Genomic DNA, 15,691 nt, shown 5'->3' with positions numbered 1-15,691 from the left:
GCGACAAGTCATCATGATCACGTGACATCCGGTTCCGGAATTGGTCTTGTTATACAGAAGTTATACAGATTCACGTCGAAATTGGTCAAAAAACGTTTTTCGATGTTTGCAATTTTTTCTATTTACTACTGATTTCTATACAAATAAGAATATAGCTATATTTTCGAATAATAAAATGACACATTGATTTCTTAATGACACATTGATGAAAATAAGCAGTAAAAACTTCGAGGTATTTCTTTTAAAGATTGTTTCGATATCTGCATCTTCAGAGTTTTTTTTTTTTCTTTTAATAATCTGCCAATGAAAATATGCCAAAGAAAAAGTATATTTATTTTCCTCATTTGATTTAAAACAGCTTAAATATGAAATTTTAAAAAATGTCGAAAAAAAAACATATTTTGGCACAGATCTATGTTTAGAAAACCATATGGGGATTTTTTTATAGATTGACGTCGAAGTATGTCGGTGTCACAATATTTTCTTTCGACATTAAACGACTTTTTTCGACGTTCGCGAAATTTTTCTATTTTTCTCCTAAATTGCATATTTATAAGAAAAATTACGAAATAAACGCTTTTAATTATGGCTAACTATTTTTAAAAAATCGAAACAAGAAGTAAAAACCACTTTTTATATAAAGCCAGTGAAAAAAATATACTTTGACATAGTTCTATATTTTAAAAACTGTATCCGTTATGAATGGGATTCAAAACGTCGATCTGTGTCGGTCCTATGTCGTTCTATATTTTTGTGCTACTAGGGTAGTTCTTTTTTTATTCCAATTTAGGCCCTAATTTCATATAATTTCCGAAAATGGGAGAGAAAACTTACTTGCACATACTAATATTATATATCGTTGAAAAGGGTAGAATTTTCCATATTCTAAACAATTTGTTTCAATGCTCTAACTTAATTACAGAGGGAGTAATTTGTTTTTAGCTTGAACTTTTTTAGGCTTAGCTGACCTATGGTCGAAAAACTTAGCTTTTATCTTCAAAGGAAAAAAAAGTTACAGGCGTTTTTAAATCAAATTTGAAAAATGTCATTTTGATTCCGGTTGTCAACCATTTTATTTTCTCGTTTTCACGGTTACGCTTTTTGAATCCATTGTTTCTTTCCTTATTTTGCATTTAATTTCTTAAACTTATTTTATTTCATGTTTCCATGGTTACGCTTTTAAAATCCATCTTTCGCATTTTAATTTCTTAAAAGTATTTTAATATCTGTCGTCATTGTTTGCAAGGGTAATTTTGCACGGTGTTTTTTTTTCTTTTATTTAAGCCTGATTGTTGAATATATGTCACTTGATACAATTTTTATTCTCCAGGTAGACCAGGGAAAGCTGGGCAATGCAGCTCTTAATACATAAAGATTTAAAAGCTACTGTTAATGTGATTTTATACTTCTTTGTTTGTTTGGCGAAACATTTATTACTGCCAAAGAAAAAACATCCACTTCACTCGCGAAAGGGCTTGGTTCCGGTAGCGTGGTCACTTGGCGCGTTAGGAACTGAGCAGTTCAGTCTAGGACTATTGTTTTAAAGTAATCGAAAATGTAATTCATCGTTTTGGCGATTTGTTTTGAAAGAAAAAAAATTTTTGATTTGTTTTTATCTGAGTGAAATGTACAACATTTTCTTCTTTTTTTCTGACGATAATTTTTGAATGTTCCACTGGATTTTTTTTTTCGTTAGACGGATGTATTATGATAGCGTGGTTGCTAGGTGAGTTTGGCGAAAAACAATAGAGTTGCGGGACTGTTTTCACATTTGAAGGATATTATTTGATGTCTTTTTTTGTTTATTTGGGGAAATATTTTAAATTGCAGTAAAAATGGCTTCACTCGCTAAGTACAGTTTTAAAGTAACTGTAAATCTAATTTAAAGATTTGACAAAAAGTTTTAAATTCCAAAGAAACTTTAATAGGTTTTTTTTTTTTTTTTCATTTTTTGAAAAGGTGTGTATGCATTTTATGCAAAGAAAAATGATCATTTCACATCAGAGGAAAGGGGGGGTGTCATTTTTTTTTTTAATTCAACGGACTTCCATTAAAGTTTTAGCACGGGCATCGCTGTGAGGGTACTGCTAATTATACATTAAAGTGGTACTCCATAATGTAAGATATAGTTTTGTAAATTGTTTCATAATAATGCTGGGGGGGGGCACTTTAAACTAGGTTCTGTTTAAACTAGGAACTTGATTTTGGGGGGGGGGGGGGACACAGAGAGCTAAAAACCTCTAATTGCATTCCTGATACCCGTTTATTACATTTCAAAGCTTGGTAACAAAGTTTTAATGTAATATTCAAAATGTCTTGTTGCTCACAGAAGCAAATCAGATTCATTACCTCAAATTAGACTAAAGTATCTGAAGCTAAAGCACCATTGTGATATTTTATTTAAAACTAAAAGCTCACCAAGGATTGACTAAAGAGCTATGACCCCATGCAACATAAGATGCAGTTTCATCTCTAGCTGGAGAAATACCAGCAACATACAACTGGTTGTCAACAGCCCTGGCTCTTTGCAAAAGCTCCCAGTGAGCAGGTCCTGTAGTCATATTGAATGCACCAGGGTACAATAATAATTGACATCCTGAAAGGGAAATATTTTAGTATCAATTTGGTTCTGGTTACAACCTAGATTACTGGATTTTCCCTAGCAAAATTGTATTGTTAAAATGGCTCAGATATTCCTAACAAATGGATGAAAAACAATTAATAAAATATTTAAAAATGCAATTAAAATAGATGCTACAAAACATTAAATATAAAAATGATATAAATATAAAATTAAAAATACTAGGGTACAATTACGTTGATCGCTTTTCCTGCAGGCTTTAGAACCAAGTTTAATGCAGCATTATGTACAAGTACACATTTACTGCCATCACCCAGTGAAACAATATGAATTGTACACTTGACAGTACACCCTCACTAATTTAAAAGAAATATTTACCTTTTTCTGTATATATATTAGCCATCAATGGAAATCTGATGTCATAACAAATTCCTAGACCAACTTTCCAGTTACCTAAAAAAAAAAAAAATTAAAAAAAATAGAAATTTCTATTATGAATCAAGATTTCTTTGTATGAAACTAAAATTACACAAAAAGAATAGATATGTAGAACAAAAATAAATTGAATATTTACCTATTGAGAACGTTGTTAACGTATTACCAGCAGATAATGCAGTAGATTCTTTAAATGTGATACTTCCGGGAATGTCAATATCAAAAAGATGTACCTATAAACATATTTTTATAACTTGAATCATTTTTGCTTATCCAAAACGAAAAAGCATAGGGTCTGGTGGGGTAAAGTGGTCATAAAATCGTAGGTTTTCAACTTAGGTGAATAATAAATACAATAAATTCTTTAAACGCTTAAACTTTTTTTGTTTTTATTTTACATTGCATTATTAAAGAACACGGTACATTGAGTTTTAGGAAAATAAATATTGATTTAAGTAGCATTATAACACTTTCTTTTCCTTTTGTATTTATGACCACTTTACCCCATGGGGTGGGGGAAAGTGGTCATAGCATGGGGTAAAGTGGTCATAGTTAAAAATAGATGCAAAACCATTATAAACAACCCTAATATTTGTACATTTCGCTTATTTTTATAGTTACAAGTATATGCACAAGCATATGTGAGTATACACGAGTATATACGTGTCGTGTAAACATTAGTAAACACGTTTATATATGAGTAGATACATGTATGCATCATATACATGCATGCACGTGCCTACTCAAGCATATACATGTATATAAGCATGTATACTTGATTAGCTACAGGAGTGTATGCGTGTATACACGAGTATATACGTGTCACGTGTATGTACGGGTATATATGTGTGTAAACGAACATCATATGAGTGTATGCACTTGTATCTTGAGTATATACGTGCATACATGAGTATATACGTGTACAGTAGACGTATACACGCATATATAAGTGTACATACACAAATACACAGGTATACACGAGTTAATTCGTGGATACATCCAGTGTATGTTTGGAGGTACGTGTCTACTCACATTGTGAAGCACGCGTATACGTATGTATACGTGCAAACATGATTATATACCTGTATAAACGTATATACGTACATTTACGTGTATACACAAGTACATGTATTTATACACGAGTATAGAAGCTTATATACATGTGTGCCTACAGAGTGAAAACAAGCTCTTGGGCAAAAATCTAAGGGGTGTGAGAGGGGAGGATAAGAAGCAAAGAATTATAAGGAACTTACGTTCGCTGACGCGCTACATGCACACAATGCCAGAAACTGATGGATGCAAAACAATTCACCAATTTATTACACAAAGATGATTTTGCCCAAGGTTTTAGTTTTTAAGAAATATTTAGAGCAGTTGTTAGAAGTTACGGCCTGTAGCTCTAATACAAGCATCGCAACAAAGGCGCATCGACTGATGAAAGTTTTTCAAAAGTATCGTTATTGTAACAGAGCGTGCTTTGTGATTGCGACGCACATATATCACAGCTGCAGGCCGCAAATTTCATCAATCGCTTTAAAATTTTCTTGAAACCTAAAATGTTGTGTAAAATTGTCTTTATGTAATACATTTTTGATCAGTTTTGCATCCATCAGTTTCTTGCTTTGCGTGCATGTAGCGCGTCAGTATTGTGTTTGTTTCCTTATGTGATTCTTACTTCTCATCCTCCCCTCTAACACCTTTTAATAATTTGCTTAAAAGTTTAAACTCATCCTGTATACTTGTATATTATATGCTTGTATGTAAGTGTCTACTCCAGTAAGTACGCGTATATGAGTGTCTTCCTGAGTATATAAGTATTTATATATATAAACGAGTATATACGTTATAGTTGAATGTATATCTGTATAGATTAAAAATACTTGCAGATACCCATATATGTATTTATTGGTGCATTTATGTGAATACGCCTATATACGTGCCTACACGAGTATATGCGTATGCATACGTATATACTCGTATATTTAACCCCATTTACGGTAAAAACAATACATATTAAGTGAAATTAATATTTAATTCATATATGCCTTATACATAACTCTTAAGTGACAGTAGAAGAACAATATTCGTTAAGCCTAATATTATGACCAATTTACCCCATCTTACTGAAATTGTTCTAAAAAATGATCTAAAATATATTCAGCGAACTGCTAATGAGTAAGCGATCTTAAGACATGTAGGAAGCTTCCTATGCAGTCAATCTGTTCATAAATCTAACAAACAAAATTTCCCACGGAAGTTAAAAGAGGTCTTTAGATTTAAAAACTTTTCATATTGACACAAAATATTTTTTTTTTACCGAATAACATTTTGCCAGTTGTAAAATTTTGTACTCAAAATGTAGTTTCTAACTACCCTACTCTATAATAAACTTTTCACATTCATTTGAACATTTATTTCCCAGCTATGGCCATTTATTTGACGACTGACCACTTTACCCCATTGACCACTTTCCCCCACCAGACCCTATAGAACATACTAACTCATTTAAGACAGAAAAGGAAAACAATAGAATTTTAAAAAGTTAAAAGTCGACAATTTTTAGTTAAATCTCCTATGCATAATATGTCTTTACAATACAATTAGAAGCATGAATTTAAAAAATAAGTCAAATATCACACAAAATGAAGAAATTTTCATTTTTTAAATTAAAATTGCGAGTACTATTAATATTTTTATATGAATTTCCGATCAGGTGTCAGCTTTAAGAAAATATTCTTAGGCTAGAAAACTAATCAGTCTTGAAGAATAACAGAAATAATTAAAGATTGAAATTTAATTCTTGAGTTTTAAGTGAAAATAATACAAATAAATAAATAGATAAAACATCTTGCAAACATAGCGATTTCATACTGTCATGTCAATGTATCCTGACATTTTCCTATCATATCAATACATATGCAGGATTACAGAAGCAAGGTCATCTTGCATAGAGACTGGATTCATGCTATCATGACAACATCTTGATATCGTCCTGTCATATCAATATGCATGCAAGATTACAAACACAGCTTACCTTGATATTTTCCTGATATTATGCTGCATATACCTTGTCAGTCAATATTGCCGCAGCCTACTGACAGCATAAATAGAGTAACATAACAATACTGAGGTAGCACTAATGCAAGATGATTTTTCTTGCATGTCAACCTTTATGCAATACAGAGGCAAGATATTTTGCTTACTGGGAAGGGTAATGGCGTAAAAAGGCGAACCAGCTGGTCGCCGCAGGTGTCTAGTCTTCTATAACACAAGCTTTAGACCTGTAATTTTTATTACCAAACTGTTTGGGGGGGGGAGGAGGGCTAAATCAGAGCACCGTTAAATCTTCATGGGGGCACTATGGAATTTTTAATTACTTCACTATAAAGAGTTAAAGAGAATTATGAAACTCTTGAAATATTTGGCAGTGCTCCTGAGAGAATCATGTATAGGAGGGAATATCTGAAGAGCTATGCAATGCTATTATTCCAGTTTTATTCATTTTTTCTGTTAGTTTTTAGTAGTTTTCTAAATGGTGAATTTAGGGAAGGAGCTACGTGATATGTGTGTGTGTGAGGCTGCAGCCTCACTCCCTGCCTGCAAACTTAGTGAAACCAAAGTTTTTGCTTTTCTTTTGCTTCGTTGGATGATATAAAGTTATTCGATAACAATCTCCCCCCCCCCCCCCGGACTAAAACCCTGGTCTTGCCACTGAGTTATAGAGACAAGAGCGCCATAGAAAGATTATACAGCGAAACCTGTGTAAGTTGACCACTCGCTGTGCACTACTTTAGTGGTCAACTTAAACAGGTGGTCAACTTACAGAGGTTGATTTATATAAGGGGTAATTCTGTGCCTGAATAAAGCAGTCAACTTAAGACAGGTGGTCAACTTCATAGGTTTTACTGTATGGTACGCCCTGATCCAAAAAATCTTGGAACCGAGGCATTAAATAAATTTTAATCGAAAGGTTTATTAGTTTCAATTGAGTTCAAGTCGGAGGTGAATGGTTACTTATTGTTGTTTTTACGATTCGCAAATTCATACTTCAAAAAAAAAAAAATTACGAAGTATGTCCACTTTTATTTTGAAAAAGGAGCGAAAAACTCTTCCACCATTTTTTTCTTTGGGTGAAGGAGGTAGATTCGGATAGGAATAAGAAAAGCATTTTACATTAATGTTTTTGAATGAACCAATAAATGGAGGTAACTTTGATTTTAAAAAGTCCTATTACGTAGTTTTATGATGTCAAGTCGTCTTGTTTGTTTATTTCATACAATAAATCTTATGGTACGTGAAGCTGCAATATCAGGTGCAAAAACCTTATTTTAAAAAATATAAAAAAACATGACTAAGGCACCAGGAATTTTCCTGATACCCTGGCGACCCAGTATACCACTGTTTCTTAATGCAAATTGCCTGAAGAGTTCAACTTTAAATGCTTCTCCTGTAAAATTTCATTTCTTCGTATTGTGGCACTCTTCTTCCAAATGAGCAAATTCTAGAAAGTTTCTCAGGGTTTCAATTGCTTTTCAGCATTTTTTATAGTGATGTCTGGGATCAGCTTCATATTTTCCTTTGAAAATTCGTGGTGAAAATTTGGATAAGGGGTAAATACGCACATAAAGGGGGGGGGGGGGTTCTGTATACAAAGTAAAATTAACAGGAAATTTGAATTTGTGAATAGAATCCCCATTTTTTACTAAAAATGTAAGTTATCACAGACAAAAGAAGCATTTGATACATAAAAGAAAAATTACTTTACGATGTTTCGCCAAAAGATCCCCATTAGGTCCATATACTACGCAGGTGTTGTATATTTTTCCTCCATCACTTTCAGGAATTGTGCCTTGAATTTAAAAAAAAGAACTAATTTCCACCTTCAACACAATATTACATAAATTAAGAGAAAGAATTATACACACCACCAACTAAATAAATATTATTTTCCTTTGCACAGTTTGAAAGAGTGTCACTACTGAATCCTGGAATTGATTCTGAATATTGGTTGAAAAAGCTGATTCCATATGGAGTATTGAAGCATTCCTGAAAGATATTAATGAGACAAATGAATGCTTAAATTTTTTGCAAGGAGTTATCCACACACACACATGCAGAATTATATTTCATAAATATTAAGTATACTTTTAAATCAAGTAAACAAAGGTTGGCAAGTAAAGGGCTTGAGAATGCTTTCAGCATAGAGGGAGTCAGAGCATGTTGGTACGCTTTCCTACTCTTCATTTATCTCATTAAAATATTGAATGAACAGTTTGGTTTTCAACAATAAGTTTCATTAAAAAAAATTCTCATCACCCCAGATTTTTTTGAAAATGTTGAATTGATTAACTTTTTTCATACTGTTTTTTTGACAGAACCTTGGTAAAGTGTACCAACTTGCCTCGTGCACAGGGTATGTTGGTTTCCCTCATGGGGCATGTTGGACAAATTTAGGCAAACAACTTCTGTTACAGTTTTAGTGAAATAATATCAAATATTGTATCTTAATATTGTACTTGTTAATGTTGGGAAATGTCAAGTGCTACATTTAGGGCATGGAAATAAGTGTACAAGTTATTATTTGCAAGGTTCAGTCACTAGTCAGGCAGACAAAGTTACTGATCTGGGGGTCTTAATAAGTCAGGATTTAAAGTTTAGCCAACAGTGCAGCATTGCTAGTAACAAAGCCAATAAAATGCTTGGGTTTATCAATAGATCTATTTCAAACAAATCTAAAGAAGTTCTTCTGCCCTTATATAGAAGTTTGGTAAGACCTCATTTGGAGTATGCTGTTCAGTTTTGGTCTCCTTATCTTAAGAAAGACATTAATGTATTGGAAAGGGTTCAAAGGCGAGCTACAAGGCTAATAAATGGACTTTCTCACTTAGACTATGATTCAAGGCTTAGAAGGCTAAAAATGTACAGTCTTGAGCAAAGAAGAGACCGAGGGGACATGATTCAGTTGTTTAAATTTATTAAAATGAAAGATGTTACAGGGCTGAAGTTTAGCACTGAAAACAGGACAAGGGGTCATTGTTTTAAGCTATTTAAATCTCAGGCTAATATGGATGTTAGGAAAAATTATTATTTTAGCAGGGTAGTGGAACCTTGGAACAGTTTACCGGAAGAGGTGGTAATGAGCAAGGGAGTAGATAGTTTTAAGAGGGCCATTGATCTTCACTGGGGATTGTAAATTGACTAGGACCAGTCTAGCTGGGCCCAGAGCCTGTTGCTGGTCGTCACTTTTGTATTTGTATTTGTATCTAACTTATTTTCTTTTAAGTGAGTGAAAACCATAAAGTTCAAAGATCAATATAACATATTAAATTGATTTTAATTGATACACCATCTTTAATTAAAATCAGCAATAAGCATTCACCATTAGTATACAATTACTTTTTAAAGATCAAAAGAAAAAATAAATATTTAATTTTCATAAGAAAATTAAAGCAGATTCAAGTTAGCAAAAGATGCGTTAAATGATATCGGGGACTATAAAGTCTGCTACTTCCTGAGTAGACACTGTTCTGGGAAGAATAAGACATATGTCACTTTTATGCACAGTTGCAGTGTCGAAATTTCATGGGGGAAAAAAGCAATTTTTTTCCTCATTGAATGAAATGATTCTCATTCTCATAATGCAGTTCATTGATTTTTGAAGTAACTAATCCCACATAAAGTAGTATTGCCTTTTTAGTCACTAATTTTGCCACTACATGCACTACAATTGATGTAAAAGTATATGCTAGTCTAATTCAATGTTGTAGAAAATTTCCTGTGCCTAAAAACTTTCCCGGAACATGAAAGATTTGCCCAAAATTTCCCTCAAACTGTATTGGCATCATATTTAAAGAAATAATGTTAAACATCCTAATAATGCCATATATTATACAACATAGGTGAGCCTTAGCAACCTACTTAATGTCAGTTGCTAAATTTTTTGTATAAAAAAATTTAAAAGGTTTGTTTGGTTTCAAAAGAGAACAAAAATTAATTTTATAAGCATTTAAAATCCTTGCAGGACATCGAAATTTAACAACAAATTGCTCTTGATTCTTGATTTCTCTTTTTTTTTCTTTTAAATTTCCCCAAAGTGCAAATACCTCCTTCCCCCAAATAGTTCAGTACTTACGCACATTCTGCACCTGTGGTCTATTTCACTATCTTGTTGATTACCGTATATACTTGCGTATAGGTCGATCTTGCGTATAAGTCAACCCCCTACTTTTAGGAGGAAAATTCGGAAAAACTCAAAAACCTGAGTATAAGTCGAGCCCCTACTATCTGAAAAAATTGGAAGTGTTTTGTCACTAATGTTGAATATAAACGTTTTAAAAAGGAGGAAAATAAAATGTAATAAAAAAAAATTATGTTAAAAAACATTCGATTATTACTTTTTTGCACAAAAACGGTTCACTTCTGCTATCACGATTTTTGTAAAGGGTTCGATTTTGCTGTTACCATTTTTGTTACTTGTTGCTTTTAATTTGAATAAATATCTATAAATTCTGGGCTGTAGCTATATTTCATTATTTCGTTCATGTTTTGAGTGTTTTTTTTTCCAAGAAATGTTTGGGGGAAAAATTTTGGAACTTCTGCCCTGCGTATAATTCGACCCCCTAACTTTTAACCTAATATTTTGTGCTAAATTTCTCGACTTATACGCAAGCATATACGGTATTAATTTTATTTACAGCAGTAAAGACTTGTAAAATTTCTTACTGGTAAACAAACTAGATTAGCTCCTTTTTGTGCAGCTTCTTTAATGAACTTGCATGCTCTTTCAACATTCAGTTCCTTGTTTTTGGTCACAGCAAGCTGAACCAAAGCAAGCTTCAGTTCTAAAAAATATTAAAAAATCAAATTATTTGGAAAAAATTAAAAATGAATAGTTTAGTAAAGCTTAAGCTGTTCTTGAAATGTGATATTTTATTTTCAAGCCTGTGCAGAGAAAGGACATTCATGCAAGTTTCGGGTCATCACATCATTAATTAATTTTATAGGTAGTTCATTTCAAAAATCATAAATATTCTGGCAGTCCAGGAAGTAGATTATCATGTATCGTTTGTAGTACACTATTACCACTGTGCTGGTTCGGTATGTGTATGAAAGCTGCAATGATGTTCCAGAGTCGTAATATAAGTGTTATTTATAAAAGTGGATGGCAATATTACCTCTCTCTTTCATCAAAATATTAGTAGCCAAAAAAAAAAAAAAGAAAATCAAACATTTGTAAAATTGGCAGCCAATAGCTGAAATTTTTCAATTTCCCTCTGAATCATAAATCTTTTTTACCCTACAAAAAAAAAAAAAAAAAAAAAAAAAAAAAAAAAAAAATTAGTTGGACAATGCATCAAATGAATAATTTGAATAATTTGGCCCAAAAAAAAAAAAAAAAAAAAAAGGATATGCAGAAATCATCTGCGACTAATGCAATGCTATTTTTTACCCCTGATGACAAAATGTTTTTTTTTTTAAACAAAAAGTTGTCTTCGTCCCCCTCCCCTGCACTCCTCCATCATAAAAAAAATAATAACAATAAAATAGCAATAATAATACAAGTAAATACTAAACAACTCATTTACAGTGTCCAGAGACTGCAGTTCAACGCTTGTAAGTGATTATCAGTTTGGAATAAGCATAACACATCTGGAGGCAGAAAACCTTTCACAGAAGGCAAAAATACATTTATACTGGCTAGAGATGAGCACTCAGTTCAAAAATTCCATAAAAGAATCGAAGCTTTCAACTGAGCGAATAAATCACAGTTCGCAAAAAATGAACAGCACAAGTCCTTTGGCGAATCACCGTGTTGTCCAATTCACTCACTTGGCGATTTGCCAAAAGAATTGCATTTGAGGATTTGTTGTAGGTCTGTTTCCAAGGCAACGATTCTTTCTGATTCAGTTGTACGAGTTGGTTTTTTTTGGGAGTCTATTCTTTTTAGTGAATCACGTCTTTTACTGAAAAATATGCTTTAGTCAATCGCCGAGTTAATTGGTGATTTGGCAGAGGGATACCTTGGGTCCTTTGTAACTCTAGAATTCACATAGGGATGTTCATGCCGATTTAGGGATTTGACCCTCCCCCCCCCCTTCTCAGAGGGGTTTCCCTTACTCAAAGCCACTGCTTACGTCAGATCTTTGCCAAATTTGACACAAAGATCCTTTGATGCTTTATACTTCACACAGGGGTGTTTTCATCCCACTAAGGGGCTTAACTCTAGGGGCATTACCCAATAAAAATCCACGGCTTAAGTCGGATCTTTGTTATATTTGGTACAGAGGTCCTTTGATGCACATCGCTTTACATAGGGTAATTTTTAGTAGGCTTCATCCCACTGGGGGTTTTCCTCATACAAATATGGTTTACGTCGGATCTTTTTTAAATCGGCAAAAAGGTCATTTGAAGAAGGAATTCATGAAGGTTGGTTTTCGAGCCCCCCTCCCCCTTATGGGGGTCATGCCCATTTTGTTTTTGCTATTCAAATCGACAGTTTATGTCGGATCTTTGCCAAACTTGGCACAGGGGTTCTTTGATGCTCTAGAATTTAGATAGGGATGTTTTCATTAATTTGGGGGGTTTGAACCCCTGAGGGTTTCTTTTATACAACTCCACTGCTTTCACCAGACTTTTGTCAAATTTCATACAGAGGTCCTTTGATGCTCAAGAGTTTATGAAAGGGGATTTTTGCTCCTTATGGGGTCTCCCCCCCCTTTTGGGATTTTTCTTCATGCAAATCCCTTGCTTATGTCAGATTTTGCCTCATTTGACACTGAGGACCTTTGATGCTCAGGATTTCATAGAGGGGGTTTCTCTTCTCTTTTGGGGGTTTAACTTCGTAGAGATTTTTTAAAAACAAATCCAGTTTACCCCAGATCTTTGCAAATTTGGCACAGGTGTCCATTGATGCTCAAGAATACACGTTATTTATATTTCTATAATTACCTTTTTTTTTAAAGTGAGTCGCTGAAATGCTAAAAAGAATCGGTTCTTTTGAGTAAGCGAGTAGCTCTGAGTCACTCACTAAAAAGAATTGTCTGCTCACCACTCATACTGACCATCTAAAATTATTCAGCATGCCAGCCAGGGGTCCACAGTGCCAGATCTAGTGGGCTGTGGTGGTTTGATCGGTAAGGAAATGGACTTGTGACCGGAGGGCAGGGGCGGATACAGATCTTTTGGAGGGGGCACGGGAAATTGAATACCCCCCCCCCCCACTTTCGATGTTTCATAACAAAGTTTTGACGACTTTATTTTTAAATGTGTGTTTTTTTTTTTTTTTTAAATTTATTTTTTAGGATTCTTTAAGGTCAATGATTCTACTTCTAAGTACATGAATACTATGCAATAATATACTTTGAATGTGGACGGAATACATCTTTAACGTTTCAAGACATTTAAATACTAAACATAATATAATGTCACCGAGATGCTAGACAATGAGCGGCTTTACCTAGGAACATTGTCATAATGATTATAACACGAGGGCAAGGTTATTAAATAAACCCATACCTCTCTTGAGTTTTTAAAATTAATTTAATCATAACTTCATAACATATAAAAGTTTCATTGAAGAATTCAGAAACTATTTCTGTGTGAATTTCAAAACAATTGCTGATTTGTTCTTAAAGCCATGATACAGTTGAGATAACATATTGATACTACATGCCGTTTCTATTAAAAATCATGGTTTTTCTAAGAAACTACCACATGATTTCTTTCATTTTGCATCTTTTATTAACTGAAAAAGAAATCTATTATTTCGCAAATAGGTCCTAGATCAAAATGACTCTTTTAGGTGTGCCTACACATTTAAAAAAAAGTTAATTATTGATTCCATCAAAGAAGAAGTAATGGACGAATCGTGATAATGCGGTCTCTTGAATTTGAAGCCAATGAGTTAAATGTATTCTGCAACTCTGGGCCTCTGACTCCAGTAATACTTCTTTAGCAAACAAAAATGCTTTTATTCAAAATATGCTGTGTGTGTGTGTTCTTTTTAATTAGCTACGTAAAAAAAGGTGCAAAGGAAAGGTCAGATAAAAAGTAATAAATAAAATAGTAAAATTAATTAATCCTTTTTTTGGGGGGGGGGGGCACGTGCCGCCCCTAAAATCCGCTACTGCTGGAGGGTCCTGGGTTCGATCCTAGCCGGTTGAAGATCCACCGTCTTCATTACTAATGAGTGGGGGGACATTAAATATGCTTGTAGTCACAAAGTCCTCCAGGTGAAACAATACCTCTGGTGATGCTGGACCAGGGATTGCTTGGTTTCTGGTCTGGATAATAAAATCAGAACTGTCTTCAGGGTCCCATCCAGCTGGTCAAACCACAAATAGTGTTAGGTACGGGGGACCTTAGAGTGAAAAAGTGCTGGATTTAGGGGCAAGGAAGCCGGGGCTTTAGCAGGCCTAGATCTGTATACCCGCAGGCCCAGCAGAGCGAGTGCAGGCTCACGTCCTTTAAAGGCCCAACGGCCCAAAAAATTTAAAAAACTAGCTCTAAGCTGCTAGACCCTGCTGACCTCTGGGGGGGGGGGGAATCCTACAGATTTTGTTGCCGGGGGGAAGGGAGAGGAGCAAAATTTATAGATCCGGGCCTATCCCTTACCCCTGGCGGTGGCAAATTCACCCTAGTTCCAGTGGTGGCGGTAGGAAATGCAAGCTTGTCAGACAGGGGGGCATACATATATTTTTTAAACGTATAATCCCCCCCCCACCTTTCAGTTTTTTTATGATAAATAAAAATTAATCATTCTTACCACTGACAAAACGAATAAAGATTTTGCATCTGTAGCCTATTTTCATATAAAAGTCATAAAAAATATAAAATATAATTTCATATAAAAGTTTTAATACATAATCAATATTTATTAAAACTACTAGATTAAATGATAAAAATATACCTACTTAAGTTTTATTTTCTATAATGACAGTAGAGATACACAAAATGAAATTAAAATGTGATGGAATTCCTGGACGGAACTAGGAGTTTTCCCGGTGGGGGGGGGGGGGAGCAAGAGGTCTCCGACGGGGTGGCGAATGCCGCCCCCCCCCCCCGCCCCCACCTTAGCGCCGCCACTGCATAGTTCATGTTTTTTTTTTTTTTTTGAAACTCGAACTAAAAGCTTCAAAACAGATGGTTAAGGGTGGCAGCTTCAAGATTTGCCCCTGCTCGGAAAAATCGAAGATCCAGCACTGGTGGTCTACTAATATGATGCGGCTCCACTTAGTAAACTGAAGGTATCAATTTCTCATGAATATTAAAGGAAGAAAAACCTTGAAACATAATAAGACTGTCGTACTGCTAAAGAATGCGGTTAAATCAGTGCTTTTAAGAGCTCAGTATATGATCTTATTCAATTCACCAAAAATTCGTCTGCTAAAGCAGATAAGATAGTAGATAGGATTGTCCTTAAATCACAATGCAAATATCTTCCAGAAGAAATGAAACAAAAGTGACTTAATTGATATGTTTTTCAATGCTGTTTGAATGTATAAGTGAAATAAAGAAAGAAATAATTGTCACATTACTTTGAAAACAAGAGGACATTGCACTTCCGGAAATCCGAAATGTTTTGATATTTCTTATTGCCAGATGAAGTTCATAGATTTAGTTTCTTTCTTTTAAAAAAAGTTTTTCATTAATGAGGAATGGCCACGCTTCAATATT

At 34.0% G+C, this 15,691-nt stretch overlaps 1 protein-coding gene across 2 annotated transcripts in view; it reads right to left on the bottom strand.

Annotated features, from left to right (window-relative positions):
- The window catches only part of LOC129229720 (omega-amidase NIT2-like), a 28,674-nt gene extending 13,057 nt beyond the window's left edge, over positions 1–15,617 (bottom strand). For both annotated transcript variants that reach the window (XM_054864095.1, XM_054864087.1), the window contains exons 1-7: positions 15,553–15,617; positions 10,739–10,857; positions 7,942–8,062; positions 7,777–7,865; positions 3,156–3,249; positions 2,960–3,034; positions 2,419–2,596 (exon numbers count right to left, since the gene is read on the bottom strand). In XM_054864095.1, the coding sequence (XP_054720070.1) occupies positions 2,419–2,596; positions 2,960–3,034; positions 3,156–3,249; positions 7,777–7,865; positions 7,942–8,062; positions 10,739–10,857; positions 15,553–15,571 (695 nt within the window). In that variant the 5' untranslated portion in view covers positions 15,572–15,617. The remainder of the gene's footprint in view (positions 1–2,418; positions 2,597–2,959; positions 3,035–3,155; positions 3,250–7,776; positions 7,866–7,941; positions 8,063–10,738; positions 10,858–15,552) is intronic.
- Between the last annotated feature and the right edge of the window lie 74 nt (positions 15,618–15,691).

The sequence above is a fragment of the Uloborus diversus genome, chromosome 1 (assembly GCF_026930045.1).
Source record: "Uloborus diversus isolate 005 chromosome 1, Udiv.v.3.1, whole genome shotgun sequence".
NCBI classification, from domain to species: Eukaryota; Metazoa; Arthropoda; class Arachnida; order Araneae; family Uloboridae; genus Uloborus; species Uloborus diversus.
This window is presented reverse-complemented; position numbering and strand designations above follow the sequence as displayed.